This window comes from Vicugna pacos, chromosome 21 (assembly GCF_048564905.1).
Source record: "Vicugna pacos chromosome 21, VicPac4, whole genome shotgun sequence".
NCBI lineage: Eukaryota > Metazoa > Chordata > Mammalia > Artiodactyla > Camelidae > Vicugna > Vicugna pacos.
Window position 1 is genome coordinate 16,729,600 of NC_133007.1, and position 13,984 is coordinate 16,743,583.

Genomic DNA, 13,984 nt, shown 5'->3' on the forward strand with positions numbered 1-13,984 from the left:
TTGTATTTTAATGGAAGTACTGGGGATGGAACTCAGGACCTCGTGCACGCCAAGCATGTGCTCTACCACTGAGCTATACCTTCCTCTCCCTGCCCCCTATCCCACACCCTACCTCCCCTCGCCTGTCTTATAACTACCTTTCCTTCCCCTTAAGCTGGTGGCCATCCTAAGGGACTTTAAAGGTCTAATGCCAGGACCTACTTGTCCCTTGCCAGCAGTCCCCAGAGGTGGGCCCCTTTCAGGCTTGTTTCTGGGACAAGAGGACACAGGCCTGTTTGGGGTGGGAGTCCTCAAGGGCCAGGCTGGCTTCAGAGAGGACCTTGAGCCAGCCAGCTGACTCCGCTCCACACAAACTCAGTTGGTCCTTCCTCTTTGCAAATGACATAAATGTGATCTGCATGAAGTCAAAGCATCTCCAGCACAATCAGCGGGGGCCAAGCCCTGAAAAACAACAGCCAGGCCCCCATATAGAAGCCTGGTCACTGGGCCTGCTCCCTTGGTCTGTGTGGCGGACCATCAAGGAGCTGCAGGATCGCAGCTCTCAAGATGTGCTCAGGGCAGCACGTATGACCCTGTGCCCCACCCTGGAGGGTGACAGCAGCTGGCAGGGCTGAAAAGGAAGAGGGCGCTGGAGAGGCAGGAATAATTAAACCGATATATAATTTCTGGATAGAAGATAGCTTGGGGGCCTTCTGGGTCAGCCCTTTCATCTCTCTTTCTTTTCTTCTTTTTTCTTAAATTGAATTATAATTGATTTACAATGTTGTGTTAGTTTGAGGTGTACAGCAAAATAATTCAGTTAGATAGATAGACAGACAGACTTTTTCAGATTCTTTTCTGTTACAAGTTTTATAAGATATTGAATATAGTTCCCTGTGCTATACAGTAGATCCTTATTTATCTGTTTTATGTATAGTAATGTGTATCTATTAATCCCAAACTCCTAATTTATCCCTCCTCCCTTTCCCCTTTGGTAACCATAAATTTGTTTTCTCTGTGAGTCTATTTCTGTTTTGTAAATGAGTTCACTTGTTATCATTTTTTAGATTCCACATATAAGTGATATCACATTGTATTTGTCTTTTCCTGTCTGACTCACTTCACTTAGTGTGATAGTCTCTAGATCAGTCCTTGTTACTGCAAAGGGCATTATTTTATTCTTTTTTATGGCTGAGTAATATTCCATTGCCTTTCATCTCTTTTTTAAAAGAAAAAATGCACTTTATTTTTTCATGCTTTAATTACAAATACAATAAAGACCACTTCCTATGTGACAAATATTTACTGAGCTTCAAGTATATGCAAGGCACTGTACCAGCTCTTGTGGTAGCCGTCCAAGAGCTGCTTTTCTGACAGAGGAGTCCACAATATCTCTGTTTATTTCTCAGGATGTTTTTCACTCTCAAGTAGTGAAAAATCCACCTAAAAATGCAGCCCCTTCATCTTATGGCTGAAGACACCAAGACCCAGAGAGGGAAAGTGATTTGTTCAAGGTCACACAGCAAATTAAGGACAAAGCTGGGAGCCAATCCTAGGTCTATGCATTCCCAAAGCAGCAGCTCATTGTGGTGCCACACTGAGGGCTGACGGTTTGGTAGAGTCAGAAGTAGGGCTAAGCCATGGCAGAGGCAAGGAACTTGAGAAGATCCACTGCTTAGCATGAAGAGGTAAGCCAGGCTCACGGGTGCCCTAGCATCTCATGGTTAGAAGATGGCTCATTTTGGAAGGTGATTTTGCTTTTCCTCCAATGCCCAGGAACAGACTTTATACAACTTCTGAAGCTTAACTCATCCCCTCCACCAGGAACCACGTGTTCATAACAAATATGAGGCAGGTGCCCTAAGTTCTGACCTGGTGCTCGAGAGCTGCAGATCCCAAAGAGGAAAAACATGGGCCCTGCTCTGGGACATGGGGCCTCCCCTTCCTGCTATCAACTCCTCTCTGTCTCCTACCCTCCCCACAGAGACTGGGACCCCCACACCCATTACCAGAAAGATTTTGCACACAGCATCTGTATGTCAGGATTGACCACCTTACTGAGTCATCATGAAGATTAAATATGAAAACATGTGTGAAAGTGGCACAAGTGTAAGGCTTCCTCAAAGCAGAAAAAGTTCTTTTTCCAGGGGAAGCTCTTTGACCATCAACAGCAATATTTAGTAGGTTATAACTTGTCTCATCCTTGGTAATATCTCTTTAATTTTACCCACACCCCAACTTTTTTTTTTTTTTTTTTGCTATCTCTTGCTATTTTTAAAATCTATCTTTGCAGTCGTTTCATTTATTTCTTTCTCATGTTTGGTCATTAGGCATGCCTTTCCTCCTTAAAGTCTCAGTAAAGAAAATTGTGTGACTTAATTTCCTTAAAGATGAATAATATTTTGAGGAGAAGGGCCCCTTAGGTAAAATCCCCACAAAGTAGACCCAGGCAAAATTGTGAAGTTCACAAGCATGTCTTCAATGGCTCTGCATTTTCAGCACCTCTGATATTCCAGGCCATTTCAATTTCAAGGTACAGAATCAGTCAGATAGCTTAAGAAAAAAGTTATTGGCTTAAGAAACGGAAAAGCCCATGGACAGGCCTTTCGGTATGGCGTGATCCAGGTTCTCAATGGATGCAGTGAGTTGTCAACCTGTCTTTATACATCTCTTGCTCTGCTCTCCTCTGGGTTGGCTTCATTCCCAGGCAAGCTTCCTCCATCAGGTGAGAAAGACAGATACCCAATCCTCACAAAGGGAAAAGGAAGGAGCATCTTTTCCAATAACACTTCTGTGGGAGACAGGAGCATAAGACGGCTCCAAGAGTTCCACACTGGTGTATATGCCCTGTATCATCTCTGTGACTATGGGAAGGACCTGCGACTATAATGAGGTATCACTCCTGTGATTAAATTATGCGATTAAATTATGGCCAATCAGGAGAGCCCTTTAAAAGCAGAGTTTTCTCAAGCTGATTGCAGAAGAAGTCAGAGGGATGTGCTCTGGTTGGTCTGGGAGCAAGCAAACATCCATGTTGTGAACTGCTTATGAGGGCCACGTGGTAAGGAAATGCAAGTGTTCCCTAGGATCTGAGACAGTCCTTGGTCAATTATTAGCAGCAAAATAGAGACCTAGTCCTATATTTGTAAGGAAATAGGTTTGTCAACAACCAGTGACCTTGGAAGAAGATCATGAGCTTCAGATGAGAACTGCAGTCCCAGCCGACACCTTGATTCCAGCCTCATAAGACCCTGAGCAGAGAACCCACTTATGCTGTGCCTGAATTTCTGACCTACATTACTGTGAGATAATAAATTTGTGTTGTTTTAAGTCACAAAGTTTGTGATACTCTGTTATGAAGCAATAGAAAGCTAATACAACTTTCAAAAATCCCAATGTATGAGTTAGAATCATTTGGTTACAAGCAACAGAAACCAACTCTGCATAACCTGAGCAAAAAGGAAGCGTACTGGGACATTTGCTCATAGAGCCACAAAGCATGAACAGCTCCCGGGCTGGGTCCCAAGCAGGAGAAATAAACAGGGGATGTTTCCAGGTCTTTTTTTCACTCTCCCATGATTTAAATTACAGGGAGAAAGCAGCTGATTGGCTCATCAAGACTGTAACCAAGGGAGAATGGTTGGTTCTTTAAAGCAAAATTGATGGAATGACAGCATACTCAGCATAGCTGAGTAAGATGTCCCTTGTTCATGTTCCACCCTCAACAACAAAAATTTGACATCCATCCATGGACAGAAGTGCCTTTGTGGGAGCTGTGAGACTCAGCACCATACACCAAGGGACCCGGGAGGAGTCTTGCTCACACATGCGTTGGGTGATAGGCATCCAGACCTCAGTCCCAGCTGTGGGCCCTACGGTGGCCCAGAATTGGCTCTAGTCCCTCTTAGCTATGATCTGGGAGCTCCTGGAAAATGCTATCTCCGACAATCACCCATAGGCAAGAGAGCCCCTGTGGAAGTCCAGGTTCCAGAGGAGAAGTCCAGCACTCTGCTAAAACAACAACAACAAAACAACAGAAAGAGTTTGGATGCACTGGAGTGGTTAAGAGGAACAGCTTTAATTTACTTGCATCATTCCTCCCCAGAGTTGGCACAGCTGAGGGATAAGAGACATTTTCTCAGCCCTGTGATTTCTTCTACAGGGCAAAGTGAGACCGTGTGAGTGAGCACCCGGCTTCCCCAGCTGTGTGGGATGCTGCTAAAGAGGTTTATTTTCTCTCTCGTTCCATGACTGGGGGCCAGGAAAAGACTGGGCGAGTGGCAGATAGGACTCTTTGGGGCCATTAAAGTGATGTGGAACCTACTAAGTGAGTTGTGGGCACCATCAAGAAGCCAGACCATGAACCATGGGGGATGCCTTGCCTGCAGGTCCTCCCAGCCAACCCACGAACGTCCAGGAAGATTTTGGTAAAGGGTACAAACTCACAGTTATAAGATAATTAAGTTCTGGGTGCAGCATGGTGAGGCTGCAAAGACAAGCCCCACTGAGCTGTTTGGGTGGGGTCCTGCAGGGACTGCTGGCCATTTCTGCTCCAACAGAGACCCCTCAGGAAACAGCTGCTTGTCAGTCTGAGACCAGTCAGCTGAAGAGTATATGAACATTGAGTCCCCAAACCCTGGAGAAGTGGTCCCTCATCAGAGAAAGCTTGGGAGTGACTGCCTCTAGAAACCCCAAAGGACAGAAGTCAAACCTCTTTTTTGTGCTTCTTTTTCTGGTGATCAGGAGGCTTGGAATTGCTCCATTTAGCAGTGTCTGGATTTCCCTTGCTGTGTCTTTCTCAACAGCTGAGGCAGCCTCCTCCTCAGTGTTGGATTTCCTGCCATCCCTGATGTCACCATCCATCCATTCATCTACTCACACATCCATCCACAATGTACTGGGAGCTAAAGATTCACTCATGAGGAATAGCCAGAGCTTTCCCACTAGGAACTCACAGCTGCTGGTCATCATGTTCTACCTGGACCTTCCCTCAGCTCCCGTCCCTGTGTCCTCTGCAAAGTGTGGGCCTAGTTCTGGGTCCCCGTCCCCCTTCCACTGCACTCACCAGAGCAAGGCTGGCAGCAGTGGGCAGCTACTGTTTTATATATGCCCTGAATCCTTTCCCTTTCTTTCTTCCATAACAAATGATTCTGGTAGGACTGTTAATCCTAGTGTCCCATCTCCAATCTTGTCTTGTCCCCCTGGAAACAATGGTTGATCCAAGAGGTAAGCATAAGCCCCAGGCTGAACCAATGAGATCGTTTCCTGAGACTGGTATAGGGACACTGAGTGTTTCTGTTATCTACCACTGTGTAACATCCATCCCAAGTTTAGTGACGTAGAACAATTGTTTCAGGTGTTGTTGTGGGCCAGCAACTTAGGCTGGGCTCAGTTAAGCGGTGCTCTAGCCTAACCTGGGCTCATTCATATGGCTGCAGTCCTCTGGTGGCTGTGTTGTGACTGGATGATCTAAGATAGCTTTGCTCACTTACCTGGAATTTAGTGCTGGCTGTCCGCTGAGTCATGTATCTGTGTCAGGCTAATTCTTCTTCCCATGGAGAAGCCTGGATTAGCTTAGTGGATTCCCAAAGCTGCGAGAACTATGGCAAGCTCCAGAATGCAAATGTTTTTTCAAATCTTTAAGGGTTTTTTAAAGATGGGAGAAATAACATACTTGTATACTGACAAGAATGATTCAATTTAGAAGAAAAAACTATTATGCAAGGGGAGAAAATTTCTGGAATAATGTCCTTGGGAGGCAAGAGAGGATGGAACCCAGTGAAGTGGTTGATACCAATATGATAGGTTAAAAAAAGTGTATTCATTGTAGTTTTAATTTTGATTTATCTTATTATGAGTGATACTGAGCATTTTTCATTCACTTAAAAGCCATTTACTACTTCCTTTTCCATGAATTTTCTGTTCAAGTTCTTTTCTCATTTTCTAATGTGTTTTTAGACTTCTGCAGGCCTGAAAATTTCATGAGGATGAGGATTCTTTGTTTCCCTCCCAGCTGTATCTTTAGCATTTAGCACAGTGGTTGGCACATGATAGGCACTCAAAACTATTTGTTGTAATTGAACAATGTTTAGGAGCTCCTTATGGATAAAGGAACTAAGCCCTTTGTCACAGTGTTAGAATTTTATATAAATGAAATCTTTCAATATGTACTTGTTACCTGGTTTCTTTCACTCAGTATAATTTTGAGATTCAACAATGTTGTTGTATTACTAGCAGTTTAGTCATTTTTATTATTGAGTGTAATTTCAATAATATGGATATACCATAATTTGTTTATCCTTACATCTATTGATGGAATCTGGGTGGTTTCCAGTTTTGGGCTATTACAAATAAAGCTGCTAAGAAGATTCACATACAAGTTAGGACATGTATTTCCTTTTCTCTTGGGTAGACACCTAAGAGTATAGTGGCTGGATCGTATGGTAGCTGTATGTTTAACTTTTTAATAAACTGCCAAACTGTTTTCCAAAGTTTTATCATTGTACATTTCCACTATCAATGTATGAGAGTTCCAGTTCCTCCACATCCTTGTCAACACTTTATATGGCCAATTGTTTAAATTTAGCTGTATTAATAAGTGTGTAGTGATATCTCATTGTGTTTTAATTTGTAATTCTTTAATTATTAGTGATGTTTAGCATCTTTTTATGTGCTTACTAACCATTCATTTATCTTCTCTGGGTAATTTTCTATTCAAATGTTTTATTCATTTTCTTACTGAGTTAATAATCTTATTGAGTTGAAAGAGCTCTTTATATATGTTGGGTATAAGTCCTCTGTCTGCTTTATGTGTTTGCAAATAATTTCTCCCAGTCTCTGGCTTGCTTTTTCATTTTCTTAATGGTGTTTTTCAATGAACAAAGTTTTTAATTTTATGAATTATTTTATCAATTATTTTTCTCTTACACTTTGTGCTTTCTGTGTTCTACCATAAAGATTTTTCCCCTATTTTTTCCAGAAGTTTTATGGTTTTTACTTTTTACATATAGGCCTATGAATTATTTTAATTAATTTTTGTGTATGGTGTAAAATAAGGATTAATTTTTTCCCCATAAAGTTACCCAGTTGGTTGTCCATTGAATTTTCTTTACACTTTTATCAAAAAACTAGTGACCATATGTTTGAGTTTATAGTATCACAAGTACTATATGGTAATCATATCACTTTGTAATGTTCAGTGTTTGGCAGGGCGATTTCACTCTCCTTACTCTTTTATAGAGTTTTCCTGGCTGTTCTTTGCTTTTTTAGCATTATTTTTGTATCAAGATATATAATTCACTTAAGAATTACCATGTTAAAGTGTACAGTTTGGTGGTTTTTAGTATATTCACTATATTGTACATCTTCACAACTAGCTCATTCTAAAACATTTCCATCATTCCCAAAAGCAAGTTTGTACCTACTAAGAGTTAGTCCCAATTTCCCTCTTTCCTTATCCTCTGAAACTACTAATCTACTTTTGTCTCTATGGCCTAGTCTGGACATTTCATATAAACGGGATCATATATGTGGTCTTTTGTGTCTGGCTTCTTTCACTTAGCACACTGTTTCCAAGGTTCACCCATGTTACAACATGTAATGATGCTTCCTTTTTAGGGGTGAATCATATTCCATTGTTTGGATATACCACATTTGTTTACCTATTCCTCAGTTGGTGGACATTAGGGTTTCCAGTTTGGGGCTACTATGTGATAGTAGCTGCTCTAAACATTCAAGTACAAGTTTCTATATGGACACATTTTCAATTCTCTTGATTATATGCCTAGGAGTAGAATTGCTGCATCATATGATAATTCTATTTAACTTTCTGGGGAAATGCCACACTATTTTCCACAAGGGCTTCATCACCATTCAGCATTCCCAGCAGCAATGTACAGGAGTTCCAATTTCTTCACATCCTCACTAACACTGGTCTGTCTTTTTAAACTTTAGCCATCCTAAGTGTGTGTGAAGTAACAGTTCATTGTAATTTTGATTTGCGTTTCCCTAATGATCAAAGATACTGAGCGTCTTTTCATGTGCTCATTGGCCATTAGCATATCTTTGGAGAAATGTCTATTCAGATCTTTGAAAGATTTTTAATTTTTTTCCTGGTTGAGTTATTTATATATTCTAAATACTAGACCCTTATAGGTATATGATTTGCAAATATTTTCTCCCTTTCTAGTGGGTAGTTTACAGCTCAGTGGTAAAGTGCATGCCTAGTATGCACGATGTCCTGGGTTCAATTCCCAGTGCCTCCATCAAAAAAAAAAAAAAAAAAACCAAGTAAATACACCTAATTTCCTCCCCCTGCAAAAAAAAAAAAAAATTCTCCCTTTCTATGGATTGTCTTTTCACTTTCTTGATAGTGTCCTTTATGCACAAAAGTTTTAAATTCTGATGAAGTCCAGTTAACCTATTTTTTTTTCTTTGCTAATGCTTTTGGTGTCCTGCCTATTTGTGTACAAGAATTTTTTCATGTAAACTTTGGAACCAGCTTATCTTGTTCTAAAACTTTCGTTGACATCTTTAGAGGGATGGATTGATTAATTTAGGGAGAATCGAGGTCTTCTTAAGAGGGCACTTTATAACAAAGACCGGGATACACCTTTCCATTTACCCAAGTCCTTTCTGTATTCTTAAGGAATGTTTTAAAGTTTCTATTCTTACACTTTCTATTAACTTTATTTCCTGTTATTTACGTTTTTTTATTATCATAAATGAGTCCAACGTTTAAATGCTGACAACTCACAAAAGTATTTGAAGTATTATATGAGCTATACTATCTTGAACTAACCTATGGTCCAAATTCAGGCCAAATTCAGATCCAAAACCTCAGCTCTACTCCAGCAATTTGCCTTATAGGTAAGGATGCTGAAGTCGAGAGCTGTTGAGTGACTTACTCAAGGCTGCACAGCAAGTAGGTAGCAGAGATGGCGCTAACGCCCAAATATTCTGTCTTCACATTTTGCCTGACTCTGAATCCAGAGCTCTGTCATCTGACCAAACACCATAAAATATACGGATCTAGGAAAGTGGCAGATGTTCTTACAGGCACTGGGAACTCATGTCTGTCTAGGGGACTGACTTCAACGATCAAGATAGGAATTAGAGAAAAATGAGACAAAAATTAGAAAAAACAAAACAAAACAACGGTTAAATAAGAGAAGCAGCAAAAGTTCAGAAAGACACACACACACACACACATACACACACCCCAAACCCTCAAACCTCCAGAGCTTCCTGCCTATGAACCGAGAGGGGGGGTGAGTTTCTTGGCCCCGTTGGCAGGTGCCTTCTCAAAGGCCCCATCGTCCTCCACTTCCTGAGGAGGCAGCAGCGGAGCAAAGCCGGCAGAGGCTCCTTTTCTCCTCTTCGTCCAGCCACAACTGCCTCAGCCTCTGGCTCCCGGCTCTATCCTGGGGAAGGACAAGATGAAGTGGACGGTGCTCATTATCCTGGCCATCCTGCAGGCGCAGCTTCCAGTTACAGGTAAGGCCGGATGTTTCGATGGAACTTTTAGAAACTCTTTGTGCATGTGTGTTGGGGGGGTGGGGGTGGAGGGAAATAGCACTGGGTTGGTGAGGAGCCAGTGTCTCCTTTAAATCCCGTCCTCCCCAAATCAACGGGCAGCTGGCTGAGCCGGGAGGGGTCTGGCTTGATGCCGGCAACTGCTCCATTACGGCCACGTTGGGCATCAGATTAGATCCAGCTGCTTGAAAACACACTTGTCCAAAGCATGGATTATTTTTCCAGTGATAAAAGGAGAGAGAAAAGTCTGCGGTGGTGGGAAGACAACGAGGAACTGAGGCAGAGCCTGTGTGGAGAAGAGGAGGGGGGTATTTAACTGAAGCTGGGTGGGACCAGAAAGACAGCTGAGACCTTTTTTTCTAGCCTCTGTGTCTTCTTTGACCACCTTGCTGGCTCCGTCACTCGGCCCCTTTCCTTCTTCCTTGGCCAACAAAGAACATTTCATTCATTGGTCAGAGAGGGTTGACTGGCTGACTTGAGGCTTCGATGGGCTAGGGACTGACTGGGGTTAACGGAAGAGGGATGTGGCCTTGCGCAGGGTCCACGTCTGGGCTCGGCTCTGACACGGCTGCCCACACGCACAGCCAAGGGCAGCCCGATGACACACCCATCCCAGCCTCAGTGACTCACCCACCACCCCTGGCAGCTCTCATCTGAGGCCAAATAAGCCAGAGATGCTGGCAGAACATGAACGTAAGGGACAGATGAAAGGATGTGACTTAAGGCACCACCATGGGTAACAACCAACCCTTAAGAGAACCTACTCCTCACTTGGCTCCAGTCCTTGAAGCCTGGCTTTTCTAGAATCCTTTCACTCCTGCTGGGTTTTCTAGCCCAGATAATGAGGAGGTGAAGTAAAAAGAAGACAAAATGGACTCCGTCCGGGGTTCGGCGACCTGGCATTTTTACAGGAAACGGGACAAACTGTATTTAAATCTCAAGTGTTGGGGGGGTGGGTCCCAAACCAACGTCGTCCGTCCACTTTGCAGCTCACCTCGGTGTGGGAGGGTGTCTGGTGACAATGCTGGGGGCAGGAGAGGCCACTGGCACCTCTGTTGCTGCCGGGAACACGGCACAGCCCCGGCCTAGCGCCTCGGGGGTTTCGAGGACTAAGCCGTGGCGGGGTTTTCTGTAAGATCACAGCTCTCTTCTCAGAAGGGCCTGCTGGGGATGAGTCATGCGCTGCTGGGGGCAAGGACACCAGAATGAGCCCAGAGCAGCCCGTCCTGTGTGCGGGGCTCCAGAGGACCCGTGATGCCGTCACAGCCTGTGATTCAGGGATTTGTGGAGGGGAACAGCTGACAGCAGTGGATTCAGACCCTGGGCCTCAGGTTTGGGGGCTGCACTTGGGAGATAATTGCATCACGTGACGTTTCCTCAGGGGTCTATCTGTGTTGGGCCTTGGGGCCAAGGCGGGGGCAATGGAATTAGAAGAGAAAGAAGCTGCGAGGGTGGTGGTAGCTGCCAGGAGTGGCAAACAGAACCCCACCCGGCAGACAAGATGGGGGCCATGCCCCATTTCCACGAAGAGCGCACAGGAGGAAAAACTAGATTCATCCTTCAGTGCTCTGCAGGGGTAGAGATGGAAATTTCAGCTCTTTTTAGATAAAGGCTCCTGGACGGAAGTTTTTCAAACTGTCCTCACCCCACTGAGGGAAGGCAAGGGAGATTTAGAGAGGCCTTTAACACCCAGGGCCGCAAACGGCATCCGTGTTGCCTAAACAGGACACCATGTATGATTTCCTCCGGAGGAAAGGCTGCTGGCGGAGTTGGCGCTGAGGTCTTCCCTCTTTCCTTGCTCAATTAAGTTACTCACCCTCAAACCCTATTTTTTTTTGTCATGCTAATTCATTTTTATTTTATTTTTTTAATTGAAATACAGTCGGTTTCCAATGTTGTGTTCATCCAAACCCTTTTAAAACATCTTTTTACTAAGACTTTTCTATTTGCATTTCCTTGGAAATGCCCAGAGCATTCCGATTAAAGCAAATTATGACTCTGTCTGTCCGAGGAGGTCTCTCTGGTGAGTCTGCCAAGACGGTCACCAGGGTCTAAGGCTGGAAGAGACTAAGATGGCGTGCCTAAAGGCATGGGCACCCTTGCCTGCGGAGCCCTCAACTTTTCAGTGCCCCTAACTCCTGGCCTCATGGTGGCCAGTGAGGCCTTTGTCCTTTCTCCAGCAAGGAAATGCAGCTCTGACACCAAGCCTCACGAAATGCAGGCTTCTAGTCTTGTGAGCAGCTCTGCTTTTAGAGAAACAGACGGGGTGGGAAGAGCCAGGCCCATCACATGGCTGCCAATTTCCCAGCTGTGCAACCTTAAGCAAGTAACTTAACCTCTCTGGGCCTCAGCTGTCTCACCTCTAAAGTTAGGAATATCTTCATGCAGAGATGTGAAAAAGAAAAGTAAATGTAATGTGCCTGACAGATACTAGACAGTCAATACATGGAAGTTGTGTTGTTACTGTTATAAAATCCTGGCCTGTTTTCTTGTTCTCAAGATCCAGGAACAGGAAATGGAAACCCACGGTTAGGATTCTTAATTTGCTCTCCTTTGTGTTGTAAAGCAGCACTGGGCATTTTCTCCATCTGTTGAAGTCCAGCTCGTCTGTCTTTTGATTTCTGAGCATATCCGTAACAACACAGGAACGCAGCGGTGATCCCTCCCAGCCGTAGGTCCAACCGTGAGCAAGAAGCAAAGCTTTGGTGGGTCATAGGATGAGCGTTACAGCTACCATTTTTTGGTTTTTAAGACATTTATTCTGTAGGGGATTTTCTCCCCAGGTGAAAAATGTGACTGACAATATATAGAATATAAACAGTTAAGGGGAGCAAATTAGAACAAGGTCCACCTGGTCGTCACTGGTTAGGGCCACCATCCAGATTTGGCAGCCAAATGCGTAGTGTGGGTGCACAGTGACCAGGGTATTTAAATGAATACTTCTTGAAACCAGATCTTTGCTTAAACTGCCTGGAGCTAGACTTGAGGGAAGCATCTAAGCGATGCCAGGACAAATCTTTCATCGAAGGCATTTTCACCAGTGGTTTATTTCGACCTCTGGTCATCTGACTCTGCTCACCCAGAGGAGGTACCTCATTTTTCACTTTGACCTTTCTCAGACTTGCTGGCCTGTTTCCCATCTGCTGCTTCAAACACCACCCTGAAACAGTCCTGGGAAGTACTTGCTTAGGTGAATAAACAACACTGCTGAATCTATTTAAAAATTCCCTTCATTTTTGCCTTTAACGAATTTAATCTAATTTTTTATTGGATACACTTTTACTTTCGAGAATCCCTGGGCATTGTGTCTTGTGTTTTATTTAGGGTTCAGGCACCTTTAGGGAACTGTCTTGCGTTAGATTTGTCCAGACACACACCCTGGGAATCCTTTTTTTTCTGAGCCTTATTTACTTATGGGTCAGGAAACTGAATAAATAGCAGCGATAGTTCAAAATACATTTCTTCTCTGCTTGGGCCAAGGTTAGTTCTTATTAACACTAAAGTGATAGTAGATTTAATCAATCTGAGCAAACATACAGACCATTTGGTTAAAAAATAATCAAACCCGTCATTTGATCTGTTAATTGAAACAAAATGATCAGTTACTAAACCGGACACACATAGCCACTCCTTCCAGCCTCAGACACAGTGTATGTTTCCTGAGGGAAAAGACATTCCTCTGCTCAGGAACTATTCTAGCACTTAGCACGGTGCCTGGAGCAGGCCGTGAATATTTGTTGGGTGACTTACAAGGTGGCTGAATGAGGGAAATCTAGACCTTTCCATGCAATTAAATTCACTTTAATGGTTTTTTAGGGAGGTCATATCTTGGAGTGGCGTAGTTGGACCTTTCTTCTGGGGAATTTAGTATTAAACAAAGTACTTAAAAAAAAACAACCAGAAATTAAGCTAGTGGAGGGGACAGGGCAGTTTGAATAAATAGACTGATTAAAAATGAGTTACAAGGACAGTTTAAGATAAAATCCTACCGTTGTTAAAATTTTCTGGTTGGACCATATGAAATTTCTGACATTTGTCTATTTGGGACCTACAAAAATGATAATTTCATATGAGTCAACTAATATATCTTGAAAATAAAGAAAGATGCTCATTTTTCCGACTTTGCTTTAATGATAGGGAAAAGCAGAAAATAAAGAGGGCTGCCACGGCTGGAGATTGTTAACTAATGAATCAATAAACTTACGAAGGCACCAAGGAGAAAAATAAGAGTTTGTGGATTATAGCATAAATCACATTATTCAGTTGCCCAATTGCTTCAAAATACAGAAAGAAAAAAAAAGCAGAATATCTAACCATTATAGTCCAATTTGTTCTAGATTACTAAATAAATATTCCAAGTAGTTATCACTTTTTTTCTCTCTTAATCTGAGGTATTTTACCAAAAATACCAAAATCATCAGAGGAGGTCATAAATTTTTTAAATGTCCCATTCCGCTTTTTTTTTTAAAAG

The 13,984-nt window shown here is 43.0% G+C and overlaps 1 protein-coding gene across 2 annotated transcripts in view; it reads left to right on the forward strand.

The window, feature by feature from the left end:
- The first annotated feature begins 9,320 nt into the window (after positions 1-9,320).
- The window catches only part of CD247 (CD247 molecule), a 79,840-nt gene continuing 75,176 nt past the window's right edge, over positions 9,321-13,984 (forward strand). For both annotated transcript variants that reach the window (XM_015245110.3, XM_015245111.3), the window contains exon 1: positions 9,321-9,474. In XM_015245110.3, the coding sequence (XP_015100596.1) occupies positions 9,417-9,474 (58 nt within the window). In that variant the 5' untranslated portion in view covers positions 9,321-9,416. The remainder of the gene's footprint in view (positions 9,475-13,984) is intronic.